Source organism: Brachypodium distachyon, chromosome 4 (assembly GCF_000005505.3).
Source record: "Brachypodium distachyon strain Bd21 chromosome 4, Brachypodium_distachyon_v3.0, whole genome shotgun sequence".
NCBI classification, from domain to species: Eukaryota; Viridiplantae; Streptophyta; class Magnoliopsida; order Poales; family Poaceae; genus Brachypodium; species Brachypodium distachyon.
In genome coordinates, this window is record NC_016134.3 from 36,034,130 (window position 1) to 36,060,899 (window position 26,770).

At 47.9% G+C, this 26,770-nt stretch overlaps 2 protein-coding genes and 1 non-coding gene across 3 annotated transcripts; 1 reads left to right on the forward strand and 2 right to left on the reverse strand.

Annotated features, from left to right (window-relative positions):
- Positions 1-1,798: 1,798 nt before the first annotated feature.
- On the reverse strand, positions 1,799-7,352 carry LOC112268944. The gene is made up of 5 exons (XM_024455286.1): positions 7,208-7,352; positions 3,085-3,187; positions 2,952-3,005; positions 2,589-2,876; positions 1,799-2,502 (listed from the first exon to the last, which is right to left on the reverse strand). The coding sequence occupies exons 2-5, from the start codon at positions 3,179-3,181 to the stop codon at positions 2,030-2,032; spliced, it is 912 nt and encodes a 303-aa protein (XP_024311054.1). The 5' UTR covers positions 3,182-3,187; positions 7,208-7,352; the 3' UTR covers positions 1,799-2,029.
- Positions 7,353-8,784: 1,432 nt separating this feature from the next.
- Positions 8,785-10,972, reverse strand: LOC100840059 (CBL-interacting protein kinase 16). The gene is made up of 2 exons (XM_014903326.2): positions 9,154-10,972; positions 8,785-9,043 (listed from the first exon to the last, which is right to left on the reverse strand). The coding sequence occupies exon 1, from the start codon at positions 10,731-10,733 to the stop codon at positions 9,396-9,398; it is 1,338 nt and encodes a 445-aa protein (XP_014758812.1). The 5' UTR covers positions 10,734-10,972; the 3' UTR covers positions 8,785-9,043; positions 9,154-9,395.
- A 10,466-nt stretch (positions 10,973-21,438) lies between these two features.
- Positions 21,439-22,987, forward strand: LOC100827098. The gene is made up of 4 exons (XR_002960027.1): positions 21,439-21,530; positions 21,639-22,138; positions 22,228-22,453; positions 22,536-22,987. It is a non-coding gene; the product is annotated as a protein ALP1-like (transcript).
- Positions 22,988-26,770: the final 3,783 nt, after the last annotated feature.

The following is a 26,770-nucleotide window of genomic DNA, read 5'->3' on the forward strand; positions in this document are numbered from 1 at the left end:
CTCGTCCTGTGCCGGCATGGGCTCAGCCGATAATGTCTTACCTCAAAGACGGGAGTCTGCCGGAAGAGGAAGTGTCGGCAAGGCAGATCCAAAGAAAAGCAAAGGCGTACACCATCATCAATGGTGAGCTTTACAAGAGGAGTGTCACTAACATCCTACAATGATGCGTTGAGCCAGAAGAAGGGCAGGAGATACTCCGGGATATCCATCAGGGAGAATGTGGTCATCACGCATCTTCAAGAACGCTGGTAGGCAAAGCTTTTCGGCATGGTTTCTATTGGCCAAGTGCACTACAGGAAGCGGAAGATATAGTCAGGAAGTGCAATGGATTTCAGAGATATGCCAGCAAGATCCATATGCCGGCATCCGAGCTTAAAACCATCCCAATCACTTGGCCGTTTGCCGTCTGGTGTTTGGACATGGTAGGGCCATTTAAGCGAGCGCGAGGAGGCATGACGCATATCTTGGTCATGGTCGACAAGTTCACTAAGTGGATTGAGGTCAAGCCGATAAAGAAGTGTGACGGCAAAACAGCGGTATCATTTTTGAAAGATATCATCTTAAGATATGGATACCCGCACAGTATTATCACGGATAACGGGATAAACTTTGCAGAGGGGCCTTTCGCACGCTTCTGTGCCGAGAAGAAAATCTGACTAGATGTTGCCTCTGTAGCGCATCCTCAGTCCAACGGGCAAGTGGAAAGAGCAAATGGTATGGTCTTGGCCGGCATAAAACCCCGGCTAATCGAACCACTGGAGCGTACTCCGGAATGCTGGTTGGACGAACTCCCGGCTGTGTTATGGAGTCTTCGGACAACTCCTAATCGCTCTACAGGCTACACGCCATTCTTCCTCGTATACGGGGCAGAAGCTGTCTTACCAGCCGACATTGAACATGACTCTCCACGAGTAACCTTGTACACGGAGGCCGAGGTAAAAGAGGCCCGAGAAAACGATGTCGACCTGCTCGAAGAAGCACGGGAATTGGCTCTATCTCGGTCGGCCATCTATCAACAGAACCTAAGACGTTATCACAGCTGAAAGGTCAGCCCGCGAGTATTCCGGGAAGGAGATCTTGTCCTCCGGCTTGTGCAATGCACAGCCGGCACGCACAAATTTTCACCTCCATTGGAAGGACCCTTCATCATGAGCAAAACGCTCCATAACGATTCCTACTATCTTATAGATGCTCAGGACCCCAAGGCGAACAGGATACACCGGTCGGGCGAGGAGACCAAGAGGCCATGGAATGTAGCTTTGCTCTGTCCATTCTATACTTGAAATATGAGTATCTGTATCGTTTTTGCCTTATGTCGAATATTTCAATTAAGACAATGACCCGCCGAGTTTTTAAAAGAAACTCGGGGACTTCTGTATGTTTTGCTACAATTATTTTTTGGTATGTCGGCATGGCTTAGTTGTGTAATCTTACATCGATCTAGTACCGTGTCGGTCTTGAAAACATCCCTCTACGACTTTGCTGTCGTCCGCAACCCGGCTTCATGGCAAGATAGAGATGGGTATAAGATAACCGAGCACACGAAAAACGACTAAGGAAATAAGCAAAGAGGCGATCCAAGATATGTTTTGTCTTAACTCGGCATTTTATGTTAACTTGTCTGTTACCGAGCAAGTTCTCCGAGTTATCTTTTTTCGAAAGGGTGGTTTTATGGCTTTGTGATTCATACGTCGAACGCCGACAAGGCAGACAAAAGAACCGAAGTTGTAACATTTCACTAAGAGAAAAAATATGCTCGGGGACTCGGTCGGAAATATGATAAAACAAACGACTTGATTAAAATGAGAACTTGGTACTTAACAAACAGGAGTATGTCGGTTACATTTGCACCCGGCATTCCGGGGATCTAACTATTCTAAAGTTTCTTTTAAAGCACCCTACGACGATGCAGCCGGGTTATTGGTGCCGGAACTCGGCTCGGAGGAGGCTGACTCAACAGCGGCTTCCTCATCCTCTGTTTCTTCCTCCCCATCCATCATCTTGGCATCGGCGTCAGAGAGGGGGCCTTCTACAAACTTATGCACGTCGGCATATGGTATGAAGGAATATGCCCTTTCCCGGCGCTTAGCCACCAGCTCCGGGTCCGAGAGATAACGGGAGTCGGCGTGCATAGTCTGGAGCACATCGAGGTTAATGCCGCCGTACCAGAAGAGTACGAACGACAAAGCCTCGTCGGCTCCGACACGTGCAGCAGATTCTCGCCACTCATCCAGCAGGTCGGGCCCTCGGACAGCCGCCTTGCCAAGTCCGGGATCTCCACAGGCACCTCTTCCCCGGGCCACAAAGCTTTGAAGAGCTGGAGGCAAGCATCCACCATGTCAATGCCGAAGGACTTGAGAGGCTTCACCCGGCAAGCAATGCTCACCAGGTGGTCCTCCAAGTCCCACTCAAATGGCGCCCCCGCCGCCACTTCCAAGTCCCTCTTTTTGCGAGCCTTTGTCACGGTAGCTTCGGCATGCTTGACGGATAAGGGGAAGAATTCTGGTAGGGGCAGAGAACAGTTAATTAGTCTCAGCATGACGGTGCTATTGTTCAAACAAATAGCTAAATGGAGAGGTTCAGCTTACTTGTCAGCATGGTATAAATTTTGATAATGTCACGCTGGAGAGCATTGATCAGGCCCGCCTTCTCGGCATCCTCCAACTCGGCGACTGTCCCGCGAGTCTCAAGTGCGGCAACGGCCTCTCTGCTTTTCTTGACCTCGTCTTCCAGACGGGTCTTCTCATCCTCTCGAGCAGAGAGGGCCGAGGTGAGTTGGTTCACCTCAGTCTTATGCGCCTTGGCTTGCGCAGTGATCTCAGCCTGCAGCTGAGAGATCTCCTTCTGGTGTTGCTCGGCTAGCCGAGTCTTCTCATCTGTTCAGTCAGAACGGGTGTTACAAAAGCCGACATTCAATATGAATGAAACTCGGATTGCGGGTGGGTCTTTACCTTGTAGCTCAGAGACGCATTTTAACAGCTCTTCCACTTGAGCGTTATCTCTGGCTAAAGGTGGAAGCATGTGTCAGTTTACGCTAAACTAGCATACTCGGACAGAAATTGTATACTGGCATAATATACTTACTCTGGCTCTCGCGCTCCACCTTCAAGGCCTCGTGCGATGCCTCCAACTTCTTATACATGCCCAACAGCCCTTTGAAGGCTCCTAAGCGTTTATTCATGCAGAGCTACCAGATCAAGAGGTGCAAATAAGATTACCAAAACAGACAGTTAACGAGGAATAAGTGTTTGAAGCTACTAAGTTTCAGGCCGACTATTCTAAACTCGACCTGAATCTCGAGGAATAAGTGTTTGAAGCTACTAAGCTTCAGGCCGACTATTCTAAACCCGACCTGAATCTCGGAGAATAAGGGTTTGAAGTTCTACGAGCTAAGCTTCAGGCCGACTAATTCTTACCCGCCCTAAACCTCGGGGACTAGGAGTATGGATACTATACTAGAATTGGGAGTTAGAAATTTTTAAGGAATTTTGCGTACCTCGGTGGCTCGGTCCGCCTCGAACATGGCCACCCGGGCTTGGTACATCCGGGCCGCCACTGACTCCGGGGTCGCTGCCGGTGGTTGCCCCACCAAAGGGCTTTGTCGTGCCGCCTGCACGGTGCTGGAGGTCACTTCGTAGTGATCCGCTTGGTTCCAGTCCATGACGAACTGGCCAAGCGACCCCCAGCTCTGCCCGCTGCTCGTTTGGAGCGAAATCTCCTCTTGCCGGCATAAGCAACGCGAGGCAGCCGGCCTTGGAGCATTCGGCACTGCTGCGGCAGCAGGACCTTTAGCCTTTGCGGCGCAAGCGGCAACAGCCTGGGCGTTCTTCTCAAGCTGCGTCGGAGATGGCGGCGGAGCAGGAGTCCGGGTTGGAGTCGGATTCAGCTCTGGACCTTGAGGGTCCTGGCGATCTGCAGCCGGCTCCTGTGGCGTTTCGGAGGCCAGCGCCTCTTGTGTGGTTACGGAGGCCGATGCCTCTGTGTAGTTTCGGCCGCGGCCGAGGAGGGCGCCGCCTCGGCAGCATCGGGCGCCGCCTCGGCAGCAGTTTCATTTGCGGAGGCCCCGGCTGCCGGAGTCTCGGACTGGCCGACGATGGTGGTGTCGGCACCTGGACCGACATCCCGGGCCGGGGATGTCGGATCTGCGACGGTCTCTGTCCCGCCCATGGCCGGGTCAGAGGCCTCGACGCGGGAAGGATGACCCGCCGGAATCTCAGACGCGATGCACGTCTGAGACTAGGTGGCCTTCAATGCCTCCCTACAGAAGTAAAGTTTAACTATTTATGGGCTCAACAACGAAGGAAGAGTGCCGGCTTAGGCAGTTGAAGCAGAACAAGGCATTACCCGACGACCAGGGGCTTGGGCTTAGGGCCGCGAGCCGCAGTCCTCTTCCGCTTTACATTCTGCGGAAGTTCCGTCTCGGAGGCGTGCCTTTTCTTTATCACGGCGTGTTTCTCTCGAGTAGGCACGTCCACAGCGGGCTCACCTTACTGACAGAAGTTAGGAAGTTACAGAGGAGTGTCGGAGTCCTTACGGGTGCGGCGAGGAGCAGCATGCGGGATTGGCATGAAGTCCTCCGAGTCAGGGTCCTCATTGTCAGCTCCCGTGCGCGGAGGCGCAAAGCGCTTGTTGGGGGAGCTCCCGTCCTCTTGGTGCTGAAGGGTAAAACTCTATGCAAGGGAATCGAGTTGAACCGGGATAAGAATGTGTTAGGCAGATGCCGATATACATTTATGTCGGATACAAACATGAGGTAACAGAAAGATGAAATTTACCTTAGGAGCGCAACAGTTCCGGGCGTATGCCGGCATACCCCATGTCCTCTCTTCCGACATACTGGTCTTGGCGATTGCCTTGACCCGTCGCAGAACTTCCGCATGGGAGAGCGTGACAGTCGAAATCCTGTCCGGGTCGAACTAGCCGCCATAGTGGCACATCTTGTGAATCCGGCACTGGAGCGGGCACAAGCACCGGTGCACGAAGGTGGCCAGGAGGTCGTCAGCCGACATCCCCTTCTTCTTGAGCTCGAGGATCCGGGCGTGGATCTCGTCACCCTGCGAGAGGGAGTCTCTCGAGTCGACAGACCAATTCCTCTTCTCCTCCGGGGGGCCGATTTCGAATCTCCGAAGATTAATATAGTCGGCATCGGTGGAGTTCTTGACATAGAAGTAGGTCTTGTGCCATTTTTTGCACGACTCAAGACCTTGGATTTTAGGGAACTCGGAGTTGCGGCGAGGAACGATGGTGGCAGCCCCGCACTGCGTCATCATCTTTGGTGCGCCGGGATTCTCCTTGTCCAGGATATCCTGTGGCCGGAACATGAAGCACCGGGACCACAGGGCAATGGATGGCCAGAGGCCGAGATAGCCCTCGCAGCATGTGGCAAATGCCGAGAGAGTAAGAATAGCATTCGCCGGGAGATGGTGAGGTTGGAGACCGAAGAAATCAAGAAAGGAACGGAAGAAGTCGCTAGCCGGAAGAGCGAAACTGCGTTCAAAATGAGAGAGGAAGACGACGTGTTCACCTTCCTCAGGAGCGGGAACGACCTCGTCGCTGGGAAGCCGGGACTGAACCCCCTTGGGGATTCATCAGGAGTTGTGAAGCCACTTGAGATCCGCCGAGGTGACCTCGGAGCCATCCCACGCGGCTCGCTCGGAGCTGGTCTTCTCCTCCGCCTGAGTAGCAGAGCCGGCGGCCAGAGTGTGAGAAGAGGACGCCATTATTGGGGAAACAGATCTAGGGTTCGGAGCTTCGGAAGAGGAAGCGCTTGCGCGAGGCCCGGGCTAGCAAGCAGAGGCGGTGGAGAACCGGAGGCTTGGGAACAGGCTAGCGGCGGCAAGCTCAGAGGCGAGTTACCGCGGTGGCGGAGTTGCTCGGAGCAGCGGCGGCAGAGTGCGCGCGGAGCAAAGGGGCTAAGTGCGCGAGGAGAACGAAGAGGCGGGGAGAGCGAGGAGTGCGAAGGGTTTTTTCGCCCACGCCCTCCTCCTCCTCTTATACCCGAGGCGCAGTTATGGGATACACGTTTCCTGTGATATATGCTTAGTGGCTAACGAGAGGATCGCGCATGATTCGGGCAGTTATGTCCATCAAGGCATGTGTTCGGTTGCTGTGCGGCATGCAGCCAAGAATCCCGCAATATCTGGCGGATAACTGTTCGCGTGGGAACCGAGGTTATCTTTAAAAGCTATATCGGCATTACTGTCCGACGCGACGGCATGTTCGCCTCAAAAGGCGCAACGGCAGTAACTGAAGCCTTATCCTCCCGTTGGCAGCTGTTATATCGGCAAATGGGAGCTTTTGGTTATCAGTCATAAAGAGAGAAGGATCCCGGCTAGAAGCTGAGCAAATATCTCAACCCGGAGTCCAGGACTAAATTGGTCTCGGCTAGCTGAACCGGGAATTACCCCGGCATCTTTCTCGGCTAAACCCGAATAGACTGTTGATGGTCTGTTGTGGGAAGCTGTCGCAACCCGACATCTTTCTATGCCGGACCGCACCAGCTTCGGGGACTAGTGTCGGGGGGATGACCCCGGGTAGGGTCACGTCGACACAACTCTAGCCGAGTTAACAGAGACAGTTCTAGCCGACATAACGGAGGCTAGGCCGGCTTAGATAAACATGCCGGCATCTCCGAGTGTGACTAACGCTAAGTCAGCTAAACCGGCATATCCAGTGTATGCCGACACGACTGTTATATTTCGTGAAGCTTGCAGGATCAAGATGACTACGGGAACCCCGGCAGGTGCCGGGATCCCTCAACGGTCTTATCCTGACCAAGCGGTGCGGAGTAAAGCGAAGCCATCATCACCCCGAAAAAGCGGCCAGCGCCTGCACCACGGTGTCAGGTGACCACGCGCTGGAAACACCGAAAGGAGATTCCCTGACGAGGCCGGTAGAGGATAGCTGTACCTGCTGCCGGCAGACAGTAAAAGTAAAATTGTCTTGTTCCCCATAATACTACCTAGAGGGCCAACGCCGCGTGCCCGGCGGGGCCCGTAGATAGCGACGTCGGACTCGGCCCACATGGCAGTGTACCATGTGGCGCCTATAAATAGACCTCTACCCCCTGCGGTAAGAGGGGGCTGAGCAGTTCTAGGGTTTTTTTCCCTTCTTCTTCTTCTTCTTCCCCAAGAATACAACTCAAGGAGCGTCATTGTAGAACAGCTCTATCTCGGCAAATACAGTAAGGCAGGAGTAGGAGTCTTACCTCGGCAAGAGGGCTCCGAACCTGAATAGATCTGGATGTTCTAGCGTGTTTTGTGCGTGTTCTTCTTCACGTCCTCCCTCCTCCGGATTCACCATCGTCCATCATCCCCAAGTTAAGCCATCCTATGTCATTTACCGTGACACTACCGCGACAAATGCCCAAACATAGATCTGAGGGACGATCGAACTTTTTTTTCGCAATATAGTTGACAGACAAAGTATACATTTTCCTATTAAAAGCGACAAGATCGATCTAAATGGAATTCTGATCTACAGAATTGGCTCTGTTTGGATCATAAAGATTAGACCAAATCTCCAACCATACAATACTTCTACGTTGTAGACGTCCTTTGTGACTTCAGACAAGGTGGATTATCATTTTAGAGGTGGCCAATGTACATATCAGCAGTGACTTCGTCCATATCAAACTCCGGTCTTCGCAGGCGTCATGCGGTGGGGAATGTGGCTGTGGGTGCATCTAATTGGTAATCAGCATTTCTAAAAAAAAAAGAATGGTTCGGTCACTCTCCGACCCATCTCATATTGTTTAGTACACACTTTTATCAAATGTTTCTTTAAATTATATAATACTGCAAACTATAATATAAACATACAAATACCTACGCAACTCTGAGTTCGGTAACTAGTAATCCCTCATTTTCTTAATACATGGTGTTTGTTTCGTGAGGCAAGGGTTTGACTACTCTATTAATTTGTGATTTACGTGGCGTGTTTGATTTCATTGAGATAGAGGTTTGACAAATGCAAAGTCACAATTAAGAATAAGTATTTTTAGGATAATCTAGCGATATAAATTTCATGTCATAAAATAACATATAATAAAGTACTTCTTGGTCAAAACCTTGATTGGTAGTATACTATATTCGAGACGAATTTTGTTTAACTAGTTGCCACTACATATTCCATTATCCAAAAAATTTACCGAGTTGCCAAAACGTGATAATTTGTGGAGTTAAGTCATGATATACCAATACGTGCCCAAGGACAAAGTTGCTTCGTTAGCATTGGTATTACTTGAAACAAATTTAGTTAATCCGTCATAAAATTAGTGATAATCATAGACCATTGTGGAGAATCAACCAGTACACATTTTTATCTGGCTTCGTCGTTTTGTGCGGATGCCAAAATGTATCAATAATACAAAGGAAAAAATATGCTTATACAATTTATCCATTATTCATCCCTCTCTTCTTAGGTCACAAATTTATATTACCTCATTTACTTACCAATTTCTGTTTGTCTTAAGTCTTTTTTTTCTGGACGTGAAGAATATAATTGAGTGTATATTTTTGTTCACATCCTATTTTTTTGGACAGAGAAGTACAATTATTAGGTTCCATTCAACAAAAGAAGTATAGCAGTCAGCAACTTTGAAATGAAATAAAGGGCAGACAAATATATATTTTTTCTTTGAGAACGGACAGACAAATAATTAAGACCTCACATCAGTTGTTGGGCTTTTCTTTTTCTTTCTTGACATGTTGTTGGGCGTTTTCTTTTGCCAGGAATTTGTCGGACATCCCGATTAAATAAAAACATCTTTAGGGGCCGGACGGCTTAGGGCAACGAATTCAATTCAATCAAGCGGACCATCATGTCGGACCATAAAGAAATCAAGGAGTCCTAAAGATCGATTACACTTGAAAATTAGGGACTGTAATCGCACGTACTTTGAATCGACTGCCGCATTTCACCCCTCCACACGTACTTTGAGTCGACCAACCAATCCAGTAAGCTCTGTCTCATACATCGATCCCCTTAACAAAACGCAGTAGCTAGCGCGCGTGACAATCCATTTTTCTCACCGCAAGTACAGCTGAAAAACAAGAGGATCTATCATATTGCCATCAAACCGTATCATGTACGTGGACAAAAAACTGAATTGATGAGGAACAAAACTTTGTATGTACACATCGCCAAACGTACACATATAGACACAAAACTCTGCAAGTCGAGAACGCCGCCCGTGCCTCGATTCCGTCAACTGCATAAAGCTCTCTTGTCCATAGCATAACCGCACTCTAGCCATTGCTGTCCCTGAAGAAACGACTACAAATTTTACAGCCCAAGCCAAGCTGGTGCAAGTCCTAAACCAAAAAAAATCCCTAATTTTTACTACTTCATGGAGTAATATGTATGCACAGAGAAGAAAACCAAACAGGAGGGAATCAGATGAGGGCGGCCGGCGTGTCGCCCTGCCACGCCCAGACAATGCCCGCGAGCCCGGGGCGCACGTCCTCGGCGCAGAACCTGTTGAAGTCGAGCGCGTCGCCGGCGTCGTGCGCGAACTCGACCACGGTCACGTCCGCGGCCACCTCGAACACCTCGGCGGTTACCGCGAGCCGCCCGTGGACTCCGCCGGCCTTGGCCTCCATCCTGATCCTCCACCCTTTCCCTCTCGCGGTGCTGTACCCGAGCGCCTGGCCCACGGCCTCCAGCTTCTCGAACACGGCGGCCGCCGGCGCGTGGGACGTGAACACCGTGGAGGCCTTCTGCTCGCTCTCGAACAGCCCCGACAGGTCGAACCCGGAGGACATGGACGATATGAGCTGGAACGCGTTGCACGTCCGCGGCGAGATGTTGCCATCGACGGGCACGCCGGCATCGGCATCGGCATCGGCGTCCTCCCATTTCCTGGGCGAGACAGGGGCGGAGGAAGGGGCCGGCGGCACGAATCCCTTCTTGAACCAGGGCGTGCGCATGATCTCCGGGACGGAGATGCGCTTGGCGGGGTCGACGACGAGCAGGCGCGCGATGAGGCGGCGCGCGTCGCCGGACACCCATGGCGGCATCTGGTACTCCCCCTTGAAGATCTTCTGGTACATCTTGACGTAGTTGTCGTGCTGGAACGGGAGGAACCCGCAGAGCAGCACGTAGAGCACGACGCCGCACGACCACAGGTCGGCGCGGGCCCCGTCGTAGCCGCGCTTCCTGAGCACCTCGGGGGCCACGTACGCGGGCGTCCCGCACTGCGTGTGGAGTAGCCCGTCTTGGCGCAGCTGCTCGGGCAGGGCGGCGAGCCCGAAATCGGTGACCTTGAGCCGGCCTTCGTCGTCCAGCAGGAGGTTCTCGGGCTTGAGGTCCCGGTGCGCGACGCCACGGCTGTGGCAGAACCCGACGGCGGCCACCAGCTGCTGGAAGTACCGCCGCGCCGCGTCCTCCGTGAGCCGCCCGCGGGACACCTTGGCGAAGAGCTCGCCGCCCCGGGCGTACTCCATGACGACGAAGACGCGCTCGCGGCTGGCGAGGACCTCCCTGATGCCGACCACGTTCGGGTGGCGCACCATCCGCATGATGGAGATCTCCCTGCGGAGCTGCTCCACCATGCCCTCCGTCCGCCGCAGCCGGGCCTTGTCGATCACCTTGATGGCCACGCTCTGCCCGTCGCGGAGGTCGCGGCCGTAGTACACCTTGGCGAACGACCCTTGTCCCAGCATCCTCCCCAGCTCGTACTTGCCCAGCACCAGCTTCCTCTCCCCCTCGCCGCCTTCCGGCCCTCTCGCCATTGCCGCCGCACGCAGGGGAATACCGCTTGCTACGTGCAACGATTTTCAATTTGCTAGTAATGGTTTGTCTGGTGTACACTCCCCACTGCTACTGGCTGCTGATTTTAACTTATGGTGGCGCCGCTGGGAAATGTGGCGCGATGATGGGGGTGGGCACATGGGTTTTGACGGTGGCGTCGCGGGTTTGAGGAGGAGGAGGAGGCGGGCGGCACACGGGATTGGCACCGTGGGATCAGTTGCTGCCGCGCGCTTATTTGTAGCGTGGCGAGAGTATGGGCCAGGTGGTGTGTGGGGACCTGGTCACGTGGGGTCCGGGTAGAGACGCCGTGCGGTGCGGCAATTGAGCGTGCGAGACGGGACAAATGTTGCGTTGAGGTGGGAGCTCGGGAGTGGCGGTAGCCTTGGGTTGTTGCCGTCCAGGTTGCATCACGGAAGGCCGGGGGGCGTAAGATTCGCGCGTATCTGACGGCTAACTGGGGCCGTTTACTATGCTGCGTTGAACGAGATGACGATACCGTGCGTGTGAAACTTGGACCGTGTCATTTGGTTTGCACGGAAACACGCTGCATCCTTCCCTGGCTGGCTGGTATATAGAGGACATGTGATGCCTGACTTATATCACGGAGTTCTACAACTTTATGCATGCGAAAAAAACTCAAGCAGCCCGTTTGGCAGCCTTCGTCTCATTTCGTTCGGTAGAAATGAACTCAAATTTTTGACAGAATTTCATTTATTGAATTTAAAAAATCATGTTTGTCGGACACATGGATTTGTAAAATGCGAGACAGATCCAAAGAAATAATGTATTTTAGGGCGAAATCAGGGTTAGGTACAGGAGCAATTTCATGGAATTTCGGAGGGTATCCATGTACCCAATCATATGACATCCAAATAAGTTGGTTTTTGAAACCCAAACATGAATTTCAAAATTCCAGATCTAAATGATAAGAGCCAAACGAGCTAAGAATGATGATAATAAGATAAAGTACAGTATGTGCATCAGTTCGAATGAGGAGACCAAAGTTGCAACCTTTTTTTTAAAGTAATATCCAAACCGTATTTTTGGGTTTCTTGTTAATTATATTTGGATCTTTTGTTTAGATAATAACCGTGATCTCCATGTCTGCTGCATCAAATGATGCACACAATCCAATTTTTTTAAAATATATTGAAAAGTCTAATATTTTGTATAGCCAACAACACTTCCACAATTCAAGCTGGAAGATACTTTTGGTCATGTTTTAGTTTAACTCCCCTCCTCCCCTCCCCTACTTCATTTAAAGTAAAATCCTACCACCTCCGCTCCTAAATATAAGTTGTTTTTAGCTTTGTTTTAAGTCAAACTGCTTAACTTGATCAAATTTAGATCTATAGATGTCGATAGATTTTTTATAAACTTGGTCAAATTTTACAGAATTCAACTTATGACAAAACTAGAACCTCTTATGTCTATATATCTATCTATAATCTCTATAAAGTTGATACCCACTAAGAGTTATTAATGTTTGCAAGCTCAACATGCAAAGCATCCACATCATCAAATTGATCTCCACTAAGCACAACATTCAAAATGTCCACATCATCAAGTTGGTTTTCACTAATCCAAATCATGTGCATGCAAAGTGTCTATATCACCATACACATCATATGTTGAAGCCTCGCTAACAATTCATTTTGGTGTCCCCTTCGACGATTCAACAATTTAGCTCATAAAACTTTTTACCTTCATGTTGTATATAAATAATTCACCAAATGCGCATATTTTCATGATATGTATCTCGATCTTTCTAAGAACTTCCCTCTTCCATTTTATCAAAGTTATTAATGTTTATGTACATCAAAATAACTCCTACGTTTTGCTGCATATATGTAATAGATGATAAAGTCGTTCGGTCTGTGGTATTCATATTTCTTTCGCATCTGATCATAGTATTATCATCATGCATGTACAAATGTAACGCACGGGGAATCACTTGGTTTAGGAAGAAAAGGGGTACCACGTATGCCACTACTTCCTTCTCGGTAATGGTCCCTCGACTACCACGGTTTCTAACATTTTTTCGTCATCCACCCTTCTACCTGCCTTAGCACCCTCTGACTCTGAAGACCCCTTGCCTCTGACCTCGAGGCCTATGGTGAACCTGTAGAATACCCACCCTCTGGCTAGAGAATATGTGCTTTGATCTTCAAATATAATAACCCATCTATCACTGTTATGTCGTTGTCAGTTACATACACGTACAGTTGAGAAGAGACAAACATTGCGTTGTTATAGTTCAAAAATATCTACCGAATCGATACATTTGCATCATGCTGGCATTTTGGCAACAGTGCATGGCCAGTGACACTAGACAGATCATCATTACCCCCATCCGGAACGGAAAAAACGGCTATGCGGTCAGGCCGCCATGGGCCAAGGCCACCCGAGAGCCGTACGTCAAAGAAAACCCAAAGGATCCAAAATGATAACAATGCGTCTCATCACGATGGAGACGAGTCCAGGCCAGGATATCATAAATAAAAAGAACGATGCAGACGTAGGGACATTCCCATGTCCAACAGGTCGCTTCTCCCGTATGGGCGTCACGTTGCCCTTCTCGCTACTCCGGCCGGCCGGCCGGTGCAGCGCACCGGGAGCCGTGACCACAATGATCAGAGCAGCCACAAGCAAATCAACAACAAGGACGCGGCCGAAAGCCGCGTCCCAAAATAATTGAGCAAGTACACAGCGACCTCTCCCCTCGGGCTCGGGGCTCGGGCAGGCGGGCGGGCGCACGACGGCGCAACACCCCCGTCGGGACGTCGCCGTTGGATCGGAGCCTTGGAGAAGAGGACACGCATTATTGCCGCGAGGACACGCATTATCTGGCTCGATCGGGAGGGGTCCCCCTGGACACGGTTACGTGGGTTTCTCCGATGGCCACGGCCCGTGGTTGTTGCGGGAGCCGCGTGTGCTCATGCTATGTTGCTGACCAGTGGAACGTGCTGGCCCCTGTCCAGGCCGTACGTGTCCAGACATCCAGTCGTGCCACTTGGCGGCGCCTGGTTCTTTCGCGAACCCTACCGCGTTTGGTTGTTCCGTTGGTGTCCAATACGATACCACATGATCCCCTGGCTGCTGATCCTCTCCTCTGGATTTGTGTTGTGTGGTGCGTGCGTGCTATCGTTAAGGCGTTGCGTTGGGCCATCGGTGTGTCTGTCTGTCTGTGTCAGTCATCTTGAGCTAGAGCTTCAGAGATCACAGTGCTCCGATTCTAGTTGTACTGCAGTAGTTTCCTGTGATTTTAGCCGCTTTGGCGCCGGAGGTATGGAATCTGAATCTCTATCTTGCTATCCAACTCAACACCTGTCGCTCAAATTGGGAAGGACTACTTGATGGCTGCATTATTTTTGAAAGGACATTAATTGATGGATGCATTATTGCAATTCTACCGGCTGATTGTACCATTTATCGGGTCCATCAGATTCAAAGAAAAGTAATACTCCCTCCCTCCGTCCAATAAAAGATGTATTTAGACATGACTTAGTGTATAGATGCATTCAAATTTAGTCAAAGTTGAGACATCTTTTGTTGGATGGAGGGAGTATCAAGTTTGAGATGTTCAGTTGGATCTTGGCAATTATCTGCCCTTTTTAGGTTAGACGATCTTCTGCATTAAGCATTAACAAACTTCTGATCATGGGGTGTTTGGCCAGAGCTCTAGATTCACGGGAAAGTCATTTCTAATGGCTCTAATAGGTACTGGAGCCGGACAGGCCACTCATAAGCCACACATAGCATAACTCTTCACATGTGAATTGATATTTGAATAAAACATTGATATTGCAATTAACTTTGATCAATATAGTTATGATAACAAAATTAAGTTTGACTTCATTAGGACAAAGTTCGTTTTTTTTTGACGGAAAACAGTAGGTCAATAGACCTACTGCATAAATTTTATTAAAGTAAAGTATGTACAAGAGAAAAATAAGGGCAAAGAAGCAAAATATATCTAAATGCTTCAATCCAGGTATGGAAAGCATGACATTTCTTTCTTTTGGCCCTGAGGAAAACTAGATTGATCGAGCTCATTAACTTTCCTTGAATTAAATATGACTATACATAGTACAAGATCAATGCAATAACTAAATATGCTTAAGTTGTGATTCCAAATCTAGCAGCAGAAGAACAAATCAATCGCCCCAACCCTGGATTTTTCGTAAGATTTAAAACTCAAATGTACCAAAACAAAGTTGGACCGTTGAAATCACCAAAATTTTGAGTAATTTTAAACGCTTTTGCTACAATTTAGTTGACTGTTTTTTAATTAGAAAGCAGTCGACGCTGTTGGCCGTCGGATCTTAATCCAACTGCCGCACGTGGGAGAGAGAAGAGTAGGGATGACATTCAAATCTTGATCCAACTGTGTTATAATATGTCGACACGAGATCTAAACCTTTTACTTAAAAATTAGGCGTCTCAGATCATCCACACCCAAATTTTAAACAATTCATAAAATACAACCTCATATTTGCTCATGGGAATAGTTAAGGAAACCTTGGTCCTATCAGTTAATCAGTGCCATGCTTTCTCGCGACGTGGCATGGTTACCAAACTAGACTCACAAAAATCAGCAGCAACTCGACACATCTGCTAATATGGTCGCTTCAAACTCAGAAAAGCAAGGACAATCCTAGACAGGAAGCAACAAGGACAGCGGGTCCTTCTAAACCATGTTATCGACGAGAGTTCCGCGCAATCAAGCAAAGGTCACACCATTACACGTCTAGCCCTCAAGGCATGTGATTTTAACCGTGCAATTATTAAAAAAAAGGGACAGAGTTGTTAGCAGAGATTACACATTCTCCCCTCTGAGGTTCGTCGACATCTAAAGTTACTTTCCTTGCAATAGCTAGGATGGCAACCGGACGTGCACCCGTCGCAGTCAGTCGCGAGGCGCTGGGGCTTAAGACGGCGAGCTCTTCTTCAACACTTGTCCATGGCCCATTTGATACGCGTTCAATGTTCTTCATCCATTGTGGGAAAACCAACGCCGGTCGCCGTCTACTTTGCCACATAAGGCCAAACCAACCCCATGATGCTAGTTAGCTAATTAGGGACACAAAGTTAGATACGTGCAGTGAGCTGGCTGCCTGGCTAGCTACCAGCATTACACGTTCTTACTGTGATGATGGTGCAGACTAGCTACCACCTCGCTTGGAGGCTTTGAAGTGATCGATCTTATTTAGATCTGATCAGTACATGAGTGCTCTTTGATCATGAAGAGGACTAGAGGAGATCTGAGGAGTGAAGCCTGAGGACTCTGCTAATGATTGAGTGATGGACCAACCGAGAACGGCAACCGTGTTGCAGCAGCTGTCGATCGGCAGCTTGTCACCCCCGGTGTCGGCATGTCATTCGCAAGCTAGAGTAGACAGTTAATAAGTCGTCAGCGTTGCCCAGTTCCACGAATGGCGACGTATTGTCCTTGGATAAATGGATTATTGATTTGAAGGTGAGAAGAGAGTGGTATTCTCGGGCCCTGGAGACGCCTGTTTACATCGCCGGTTGCATCTCGAACGCCGTTGCTGGCAGCCTGGCGAAGAGAGCAATGGTTGAATCGCCCGCAGTTTTCTTCCTGAAATCAATTAACTTTGCCTGTTACGCGACCAGCACTGCTGTGCTGGGCGTTTGATGCGTGATGCGGACGTTTCCACAAGATTATATACTGCTAGTAGGAAAATTAGTACTCACTCCGTACCTTTTTTTTCAGAAGAAAAGAGAATTAGCAAAGCAGGTTAATTAGTGACGTACTGTTGACGTGGTGCTACTATTAGTTGCGTGAAGTTCCGTTTGTTGAATCTGGCACTCTGGCCTCTGGCGGTTCAACAAATTCAAGTAGACGAAACAGTTTGTGCACAAAGAAAACAGTTACAATCTTCCCTAGTCCTACAAGCTGGATGGGAAGGAAAACCTGAAGAAGTACATGAAGACAGAGTTATGCATTCTCTTTTTAAAACTAGTCACAAAAGCCCAGCATGTTCAATTGACTGAATGTAGCCCGCCGGCTTGTTAAGCTGGCTGGACAGCATGCACTTGCAATCTGAACCTATATTGTCCCTGTGGTATATTTTCTCTTTCTTTCGTGCGATCAGTCCCTATGAGAAACCTCCAATCCATCATTGTGCTGTTTGCGTGTGATTGACTCCCTATTACACACTGCATGTATGACACAAAATTGTCATACATTTCTTTTAATTATGTTATTGTTGGTTTCACTGTGAGCCACATATATACACGTGTTTTCTCCTGGAAGATCGTCTTTTTAATTTGCTTTAGTGATTTCCCTGTGGAGTGGAGAGATACCGGCTAGTGAACGCTTTGTAATCTCGCGTACTCGACTGCATCGCAATCCTTCTATCTATAAATTGATGACACCTGATTAGGTGTATTCTCGAAGAAGAAGAAAACATATATACATGTCCTTAATAAGATCGCAAGCCACTCGTGTCAGGATGCATGGCCGCTAGTTCTCAGACAATGGCACTGATAAGTGAGAAGGTGACGATGACGGAAACCGCAAAATTCGCATTGATGTCGAGGAAACATGGACACGGATGTGGTCAAGTCTACGTGACCCTGGACAAAAGCAACGCCTTGTAGAAAAAAAAAGAGAGCTCGGTGCAGATTAGCGAACGCTCGCCATGGTGCAAACAGGTAGCCGGTGAAAGGTCTAAGAGCAACCTACTAGCTCCGTCCACAAAAGACCGTTCGTTTGGCTAAAGACCGTACGTTTGGCGATGCAATTTTTCATTCACCCCCCCCCCCCCCCCCCCGCCCGGTCTATGCCTCGAATTCAGCTGAGCCCAATCCCCTCCAGTCTCCTCCTGACGACCCGCCCCAACCCCTAATCCCCATCTTCTCCCCCAACTTCCTCCCTTCCCGATCCAATCGCTGATTCCCGTCGCCCCAGCCTCCAATCGAAGCCCGTCGCCGTCGTCCCGGAGTAATGGCGGCCGTTTCTTATAAGCTTACGGTGAGCCCTCGTGCGTCCCACGGAATCAGCCATGGCGGACGGAGGGGCGGGCGCAGGAGCGGGCGGAGGTGCAGGCCAGTTCGCCAAGGCCGTCGCAGGCCTCGCGGCTGCCGGCGGCGCAGCACGCGGCCGCGGATCTGGAGGTCCTGTCCGTGCTCGTGCCTCCAGGCCTCGTCCGCCTGTGTTCCTGCCGCGGAGGTTCTTTCGGCCGAGGCAACGAGGGGCCAAGCTCGTAGACCTAGATGAAGACAAGGATGGCGGTGGCGGTGCAGTACCCGGCGATGGCGGCGGCGGTGCTGTAGCCGGCGATGGCGCTGGTCAAGGTGCTGTACCCGGGGACGGCGCTGGTCAAGGTGCTGTGCAGGATGGCGCTGGGCATGTCAGCGAGAAGAAATGCAAGTAGCAAGTAAGCTCATCATCTGAACGCATGATTTGTTGGATGATTTGTGGATGTTGCGTGTATTCTCCATGAATCAATAATCGAGTCTTGGTTTATGCAATAAAGTGGTGATTTATCTTTTGTCTAAAGCTATTTGAGTGCCCACTGCACAATTTAGTGGGGATGCTTTTTTCTTTTTCTTGAGAGATGTTGTGCTAAATCGATTGACGAACCGTGGATTAAAATTACTCATGCTATTTGTAAATAAAAAAGGAGAAGCTAAATGGCAGATTACATATTGTTCTTATAATCAGACACAACCAGCAGAATACAGAACAAATGTGGACAAATCGGAACCATTACATATAAGAGATTATATAGAAAAGGGTTGCTAGCTGATGGATAATATCAAAAGGGTTGCAACATTTGTGTTACTCCAATCTTTTGTGTGTGATCAATAAAAAGTGTACAAATTTGGGAACAAAGCATCTAGATTTATAACCTGTTTATCAGATCTGGGAACAAAGCATAAACTTGTTATTTTTGGTGGTTTTTTGGGTTCTAGCTGCACTACACCGAAAAACTGAAGATATTCTACAGGAACTTGCTATTTCTTTACCAAGGAGCTACAACCTACGGCTTCTTGCTCTCTGATATCAAGCTTATTGTTATTTTGTGCTACCAGAAATAAGTCTGCACTGTACTAATACAAGTAATTGACAGGCCTTTGCGGATCATAGAAAATTAAATCTAGTTCTCTCTGTTATACATGCAGCACTTGAATACGCCAAAAATAATCTTCTTGTTGCATGGCTTGTTGCATCTGAAATAACCAAATGTCCGGCATTACAAAAGTCCAGCATTACAAAATGTTACCACATCTACCATTACAACCTTTAGTCGGCTAAGGTTTGTAAAACGCTCTCATAGAGCTCGCGATCACAACCTAGAACATTAGGAAGATTTCCTGTACGCTCTAGGCCATCCTTGTACATATGAGGAATCTTGTAGCAGTTGCCTCCTCCAATCTTCATGACCTCAATTAGGCAGCTTTGTAGTGTAAGGAAAACCCTGTTGATCTTATCGGCATCATAGGCATCATATTCTTGCTTCACATTGTTGATTAGCTCATCTAAATTGTTAGAGACGAGTCTAGCTGACATGGACTGTAGTGAAGAAAATATGCCAAGGTCTAAGATATTCATGTCCGGTGAGTTTGCAGGCTGCTGCATGAGGCGAATATCAAGCCCTGTTTGGGCAACAGCATTAGCGAAACCCGGGTCATCACTTGGGACATGTGAGGGCGCATTGTCTTGCTGGATCCATATGGTCTCACCGGCGAGCTCTTGAGGCCAAACCACCTGAATAGCAGGTGGTACTTTCTGGATCAAAAACTGCCTTGACGTTTCCCTTTTAACTTTGAGATTGTAACGGAACATTCAATTTGGCCAGTTATTGTACTAACCTGATTCATCTAAATCATGCAGATCCTCTTCTCCGTGGTCAACATTGGTCTGATTTTCATCTTCTATGGTTGGGTGATGACCGGCCTGGAGCTCTTCTTGGTGCATGGCAGCCTCGTGTTCATCTTATACGGCAACAAAAGACACCATCAGTGTGTGAAGGAGTAAAAAATCCTTGCATGATCAACAAGCACCTTACCTGGGTTCGTGTTCAAATCAAAGTGATGACCGGCCTGGAGCTCTTCTTCATGCAAGGGAGGCTCATCTTCACCTTCTCCCTCAACCTGTGCTATGTTCAGATCAATTGCCATGGAGAGAGAAAGAGAGAGAGAGAGAGAGAGAGAGAGAGAATGTGTGTCTGCGTGATGTGTGTCTGCGGGATTATTCAGTTGGGTGCAAGTGTGTGGCTTCATAGCTGGTTAAGTCCTTTGGACTTCCAAATTAATATCTGGCGGCTATTCAAATTTTTTGCTAATTGTGATCCGGCGAGCACTGCTAATTCTAATATGGTGGGAGTACTTTGCTTAGGTGTTGGCAGGAAGTAGTTTTGTTGTTTATTTTCTGCCTCATAATAGCTGTGGCATGCGCTGCATTAATTGTGGTTTTAGTGATGCGTGAGAGTAATGGAGGGGGAGAAGGGAAGGAGGGGGTTTCTGCAAAGTGCTTAGTTTTCTTGGGAATCACCAAACGAACAGTTTTTTGCGGACAAAGGGAGTACATATAGAGCCAGATATTGCTTATTCATTTTTTTCCCACAGTTCTTTTCGGGTATGGTGTTGGAATGGATATATAGAGCAAGATACAAATATGAATATGGATAACATCGATTAGGGTTACGGTAGTACTTACTCCATCCGAAAATAAGTGACTCGGACGAACCACGCCTGCCCGGTGCCCTAAACTGCATGACACATGTTCGTTCGCTCCTCCTAGGGTGCGTTTGGTTGTCTGCCTAGGGGTGGATGGGATAAGGATATCCACATTTTTCCTGGATGGCGTTCATTTGGTTGGGTGGATGGCATGGATATGGACAACCAGATAGGAAGCATATTCCTCTCAGATGCTGGCTGAGCAAATCCCAGAAATTTGGCTGGACGAGGCGAGCCAGGCGCGGCCGAGCGCATGGTCGAAGCGTTTTTCCCCTCTTTTCCCCCTCTTTTCACCTCCTCCCCCGACCTCTCGCGACTCCACTCCACTCTCTCTCTCTCTGGCGAGTTGGCGGCGACGACGGCGGAGGCAGGAGGCACTCTCAGGTGATCTCCCTCCCCGTCGCGCTCAAATCCGGCCGACCCTCTCCTTCTCTCCCTCTCCCTCTCCCTCTCCCTCTGCTTCTCTCTCAAATCCGGCCGCCACCCCATCACCTTCTCCCTCTCAGATCCAGCCATCCCCATCTCCTTCCGGCCATCCCCATCTCCGTCTTCCTCCCCCGGCCGCCCCATCTCCCTCCCCCGGCCGTCCCCATCTCCCTCTCCATCTCCCTCCCCCGGCCGCCCCATCTCCCTCTCCCTCTGCTTCTCTCTCAAATCCGGCCGCCACCCCATCACCTTCTCCCTCTCAGATCTGGCCACCGCCATCTCCTTCCGGCCGTCCCCATCTCCCTCTTCCTCCCCCCGCCGCCCCATCTCCCTCCCCCAGCCGTCCCCATCTCTCTCTCCATCTCCCTCCCCCGGCCACCCCATCTCCCTCCCCCGGCCGTCCCCATCTCCCTCTGCCTCTCTTCCCGCTCGGTAGCTGCATCCCGACCCCATCTCCCTCTCCCGGCCCACCACCATCTCCATCCCCCCGTGCCTACCTCTCTCTCCCTCTACCTCTCTTCTGATTTCCCTCTCCTGATTGGCTCTCTCTTTTGTTCTGTGGTTTTATTTTTGTCAATCTCACTCTATGTATCTTCATGCAGGACACAAAGGAAGAGGACTTGTGACTTTGCAAAGCTGAGGTATGTGGTATTGATACATCTATCTTTATATTTGCATGGTAGAATTGCTTGTAGTGTTTACTGATTTGCATGTGAAGTTGAGATTATTTTGTGAACCTTGAATTGTAGATGGATAACAGGACAAAGATGTTGATTTATGCGGCTGCATCGTATATGCTTATCTCGATGATGGCTGTGGTTGTTGAGTCTAGAAAAAGGAAAAGGAGAGAACATATTACATATGGGCCAATGTTGATAGGGATAGGATGAGAATAGAGTATCTAGATAATAAGATATGGAAGAATGACACGACATGTATAAACATGCTTAGGCTTAGAAGATAACCTTTCTTCCGATTTTGTAAACTTTTGAGGGATCGTCAATTGCTTCAAGACACAATTCACATGTGTGTCGAACAGCAAGTAGCCATGTTTTTGAACACCGTTGGGCACAACCTTAGGAATAGGTTAGTTGCCACTAATTTTGATAGGTCCGGTGAAACTGTTAGCCGTTATTTCAACCTAGTTCTTCATGCCATTGGTGAACTACGAAATGAACTTATTAGGAAGCCTTCGATGGAGACACCAACGAAAATACAAGGAAATTACAGGTGGGATCCATACTTTCAGGTATGAGAATGAGTGGCAATTGTATTAAAAAAATGTAGACATGAAACTGTAAGGTTCTAATGAATTTTGGCTTTTATTTTACCAAATAGGATTGTGTTGGAGCTATCGATGGTACACATATTCGAGCTTCTGTTACTAAGGCCATGGAGCCAGCCTTTTGTGGTAGAAAGTCCCATGCTAGTCAAAATGTAATGGCCACTGTCGATTTTGATCTACGCTTCACATATGTGCTGGCTGGTTGGGAGGGGACAGCCCATGATGATCTAGTTTTAAGAGATGCTTTAGAACGCTCAAATGGATTACGTGTCCCACAAGGTAATAAATCAATTATGTAGCTTCATTTCTTAGTATAATTAATTCAAATGTACCAAAGTAACCAACTTGTCCCTCATGTTAGGAAAATATTACCTAGTTGATGCTGGGTATGGAGCCAAGCCGGGATTTTTGCCTCCTTTTCGTGGTGTGAGATACCATTTGAATGAGTGGGGGAACAATCCTGTGCAAAATGAGAAGGAGTTGTTCAACCTTAGGCATTCTTCTCTTCGAGTGACCGTAGAGCGCGCATTTGGGTCACTCAAGAGGAGATTCAAAATACTTGATGATGCCACTCCATTCTTTCGCTTCCCAACTCAAGTGGACATTGTTGTAGCCTACTGCATTATTCATAATTGGTTACTAGGTGATGAGATTGATGATTGTATCATACCCGAAGATGAATGGCCACCTAATATTAATTATGCTTCATCTTCAAGTGGCCAAGCTCAAGAGCATGCTTATATGGTTAATTTTAGGCAGGGAGGCAAGCCCGAGAGAACTACATTGCCAATAATGTGTAATTGTTCATTGTGAACCTATTTGAATTGTGAACCTATTTGTATTTGTGAACCCAATGTACAATGGTACTATTGTAATGTTATTTGTTGGAGTTTATTGTGAGATCGAGATAGGCAATCAGAGGGGGGGTGAATGATTGCGCGGAAGCAAATTAAACTTTTTCCCGAAAGTTCAAACCCTAAATCACCTTTCTGTCCGTGATAGTAAAACAGCCGTAACTTTTGATTGGATGAACCAAAGAATACGTATGAGTATGGAAACGAAAGGTATTAAAATTATCTAACCAACCCAACAAGAATCAGCTCAATCGGACTTACCAATCAAAAGATATGATCAAAATAGTAACAGCTGACAGAAAGTTACAAGGATTAATCTAAAACCAATTTCGAGGAATAACAAGAAAGATGAATTAATCGCAATCTTCTCTTGATCTCGTGATAAACCTGCAGCAAAGTATTATGAACTTGTGATAAACCTGCACCAAAGTATTAGAAAGATCTAGCACGAAGATTTCACGAAGATCCGAGAAGAACAGAGATGACACCGCCAACGAATCTCTTTATTGCAACGATATCGATCGATTACAAAAGATGCAACCATGCATCCAAAAACTCTCCAAGAATTAATCTAGATCCAAAGCTTTGAGTTCCCTCACGTCCTTGCTAAAACCCTAGCTAGGATGCCCTCTATTTATAAGGGAAAATTCGCAACCCTAAACCGAATCCGAATCCAACACGGACTCCTCTGTCCCGGTCAGTATTTTGCCCGTGGGGCCCGCATACGACCTCGGATTGAGATGACTCCAAAATCAAAGTTGTTCGTATCGACGACGCGCACAACTTTCATGTGGATCACTTTTCCATCCGACGTCATCTTAATGACGCTACTGTTTAATCTTTAAACAGCTCTCATCCAACCACGGCTGGACCTACATATCTTCACCTCGATGTCACTTCATGCCATCAACTCTTCTTGTGATGTCTTCAAAACTCGACCATCACGTATCGAATATCTCCAATACCGTACATCTCCGGTATAAACAACATACGACAAACCGGTGCCCTCCCGGATCATCGTAGCCTTCACTTCCATTGTTCCTTCGCACGAACGTCCCGCATGACCTTGATCCTCGACCTCAGCTTCCCAAGCTTCGTCTCTCGATCCCGTCATCGACCACGTTCTTCTAGCTCCGGCAACACCTGAAAGCGAACACACAAATAACCAGTACGAGCACAAGTCCACGACTTGACTCAGGGTAAGTTTCACACAACTCACGCCATGTTTTCACATAAGAAACTAATGGATCAGCACACCACTAGCAAAGCACTAAGTCCAAACAAGATACATGTCATCACTTAAATATCCATATTATCCAAAGTATCCACATCAATGTTTCATCTAAAACACTTGCCAATGTTACACATCACATATGATTTCACATTTATGGACTGAATTGAGTTTGCAAGTGTATGTGTTTGACCTGTCTAACTTTGTAGGAAATGAATGTTTGAAGGATCCAAAGGGGGTGGTCAAGTGTGCTGGACACCTCCAATGTCTTCATTCATGCTTAATCACTTATTTAATTTGGTGGCTGGTGGTGTGAGAACATCTCATGGTTTCAAGACCGTGCACCTCAATGCTTGTGCTAAAGCTTTGAATGATCATTTCAAGACCGCTGTGACTGGAGCTCAGGTGTATAATCACAATAGGACATGGAAGAGGAAGTGGCAGCGAATAGCAAAACTCAAGAAACTGAGTGCCGCATTGTGGGATGAAGACAAGTGTATGATTGTTCTTGATCATGAGCATTACACGGGTCATATTAAGGAATGTACATGCTGGAATTACTTTGCTATTGTCCAACTAGTTGCTGGAATCAGTTTTGAATGTCACAAACTTGCAGGAATTTACTTTGCTATTGTCCAAATAGTTGCTGGAATCAGTTTTAAATGTCACAAACTTGCTGGAATTACATTGCTATTGTCCAAATAGTTGCTGGAATCAGTTTTAAATGCCACAAACTTGCTGGAATTAATATGCTATTGTCTACTAGGATAACAAAGAAGATGAGCCGTACCTAAACAAAACTCTTGAGCATTATAATGAGATGGTTACAATCTATGGCAATGGTATGGCTGCTGGAGATTATGCAAAGGGCTCAAGTGAACCACTAGCCACTGATTTCGTGGATGTTGAAGATGATGAACCTGCCAATGTTAATGCTACACCACCTCCTAATGAAGAAGTTACTCATTCATACAATGTTGGTGAGTCATCTGCCTCTAGGCCCTCAAAAAGGACAAAGACAACACAATATGAGGAACAAGGCTTAGGACCCACACTTGTAGCTGTGGGTGAAAGGCTAGTTGTGGCCATAGAGAAGAATGTTAGCAACGACAACACCCCCGAGGGTCTTTGGGATAACATGAAGACACTTCCAACATTTGGTAGGGATTTTCTTGCTCATTATTACGCCTATTTGGTTGAAAATCCACGAATTGCTAGGGCATTCCACACCTTGGATCATGATGAGAAGATGGTTTGGGTTGCTAGGTATGTTAGAAATAACATTCCTTCTCACCCCGAGGCTAACCCTCATGAATGAAGGCATATGGATCGGTTGCATGCCATATTTTGTTGTTGACCCAAAACAATGAACTTGGGGTATTATGACTTATGCTTTTGTTGTGAACCAATGGATGTATGATTTAAAACTTGTTGGTATGTAATGATGATGGTGGTATCTTGTTGGTATGTAATGTTCACGGTGATACCTTGTATATGTTTGTGCGTGTGCTTGATGGTATCTTGCCGAAAATATCTTGTGTGTACAAAGTCAGTATTGTTGAATCCAAGTTAGTATTTTATAACTTATTCATATCTAGTGTGTTCATACCTTGTTCATATCCACAACCTCATATCCACTCTATCCACTCAACCAAATAGAAACTGGACTCGTCCTATCCATATGTCATCCATCTCACCAAACAAGAATCCGGCTCATCCAACTTAGACAACCAAACACTGAAACTGGATATCCCTAACCAGCCCTTCCATGGCTATCCCTGTCCAGCTTACCTCGCCCGTGAAACAAACGCACCCCTGAAGGCTGAAGGCATCGTGCATTCATGCACGTTCGCACGCCATCATCGACACACGACACTACTTCAGGCCCCTCGAAAGATCGGAAATTTGAAGACTAGTAAGTTAGTCCATACTCGGTCAATCAATCGGTCATGCAATTGAACAATTGTTTGATTGTTTGCGTAACCGCCCATGTAGTTCATCGAGCTATTATCGACAATGTTGAGTAGACCAGTTGCAGAAAGTCTAATGTTTTAGTTGTGTTAGCCATATGGATTTTACAGATTTTAAGACTTCATTTACATTTCATCCCAGGAACCCAAATTCCTAGAGATGGCCCCTATCGATGAGGATGTGGCTTGTTTTTTCTTTTTAGGGGAATATGAGGATGTGGCTTGTTAGCTGAGCTGCGTTAAGGGTTGTGCTTAGTTGGACCATTAGTTGATTATGGTTGAACTATTGGTTGTTGTACTTGGTTCTGCTTCTAGACACCATCAGATTTTTTAATTTTTTTTGAGTCAAATGCCCCATATAAATCTCTCGTAGCGACGAGGTCGACCCCCGCTAATAATGGACCGGGACATGATGGCCCAGCAATAATTCCGGCCCGCGCCCATGCCGGACCACCGTCATGATATCACCGGTAACGCACTGACAAGCGGGCCCATTATGTAGTCGTCATGCCAATGCTACCCGACAAATCCCGTCCACTGA

Coding starts and splice junctions, on each gene's coding strand:
- LOC112268944 (XM_024455286.1), bottom strand. CDS start 3,181: ATGAATAAACGCTTAGGAGCCTTCAAAGGGCTGTTGGGCATGTATAAG. Junction 2,877..2,951: donor ATGCGTCTCTGAGCTACAAG/GTAAAGACCCAC, acceptor CTGACTGAACAG/ATGAGAAGACTCGGCTAGCC. Junction 2,503..2,588: donor AATTTATACCATGCTGACAA/GTAAGCTGAACC, acceptor TGCCCCTACCAG/AATTCTTCCCCTTATCCGTC.
- LOC100840059 (XM_014903326.2), bottom strand. CDS start 10,733: ATGGCGAGAGGGCCGGAAGGCGGCGAGGGGGAGAGGAAGCTGGTGCTG.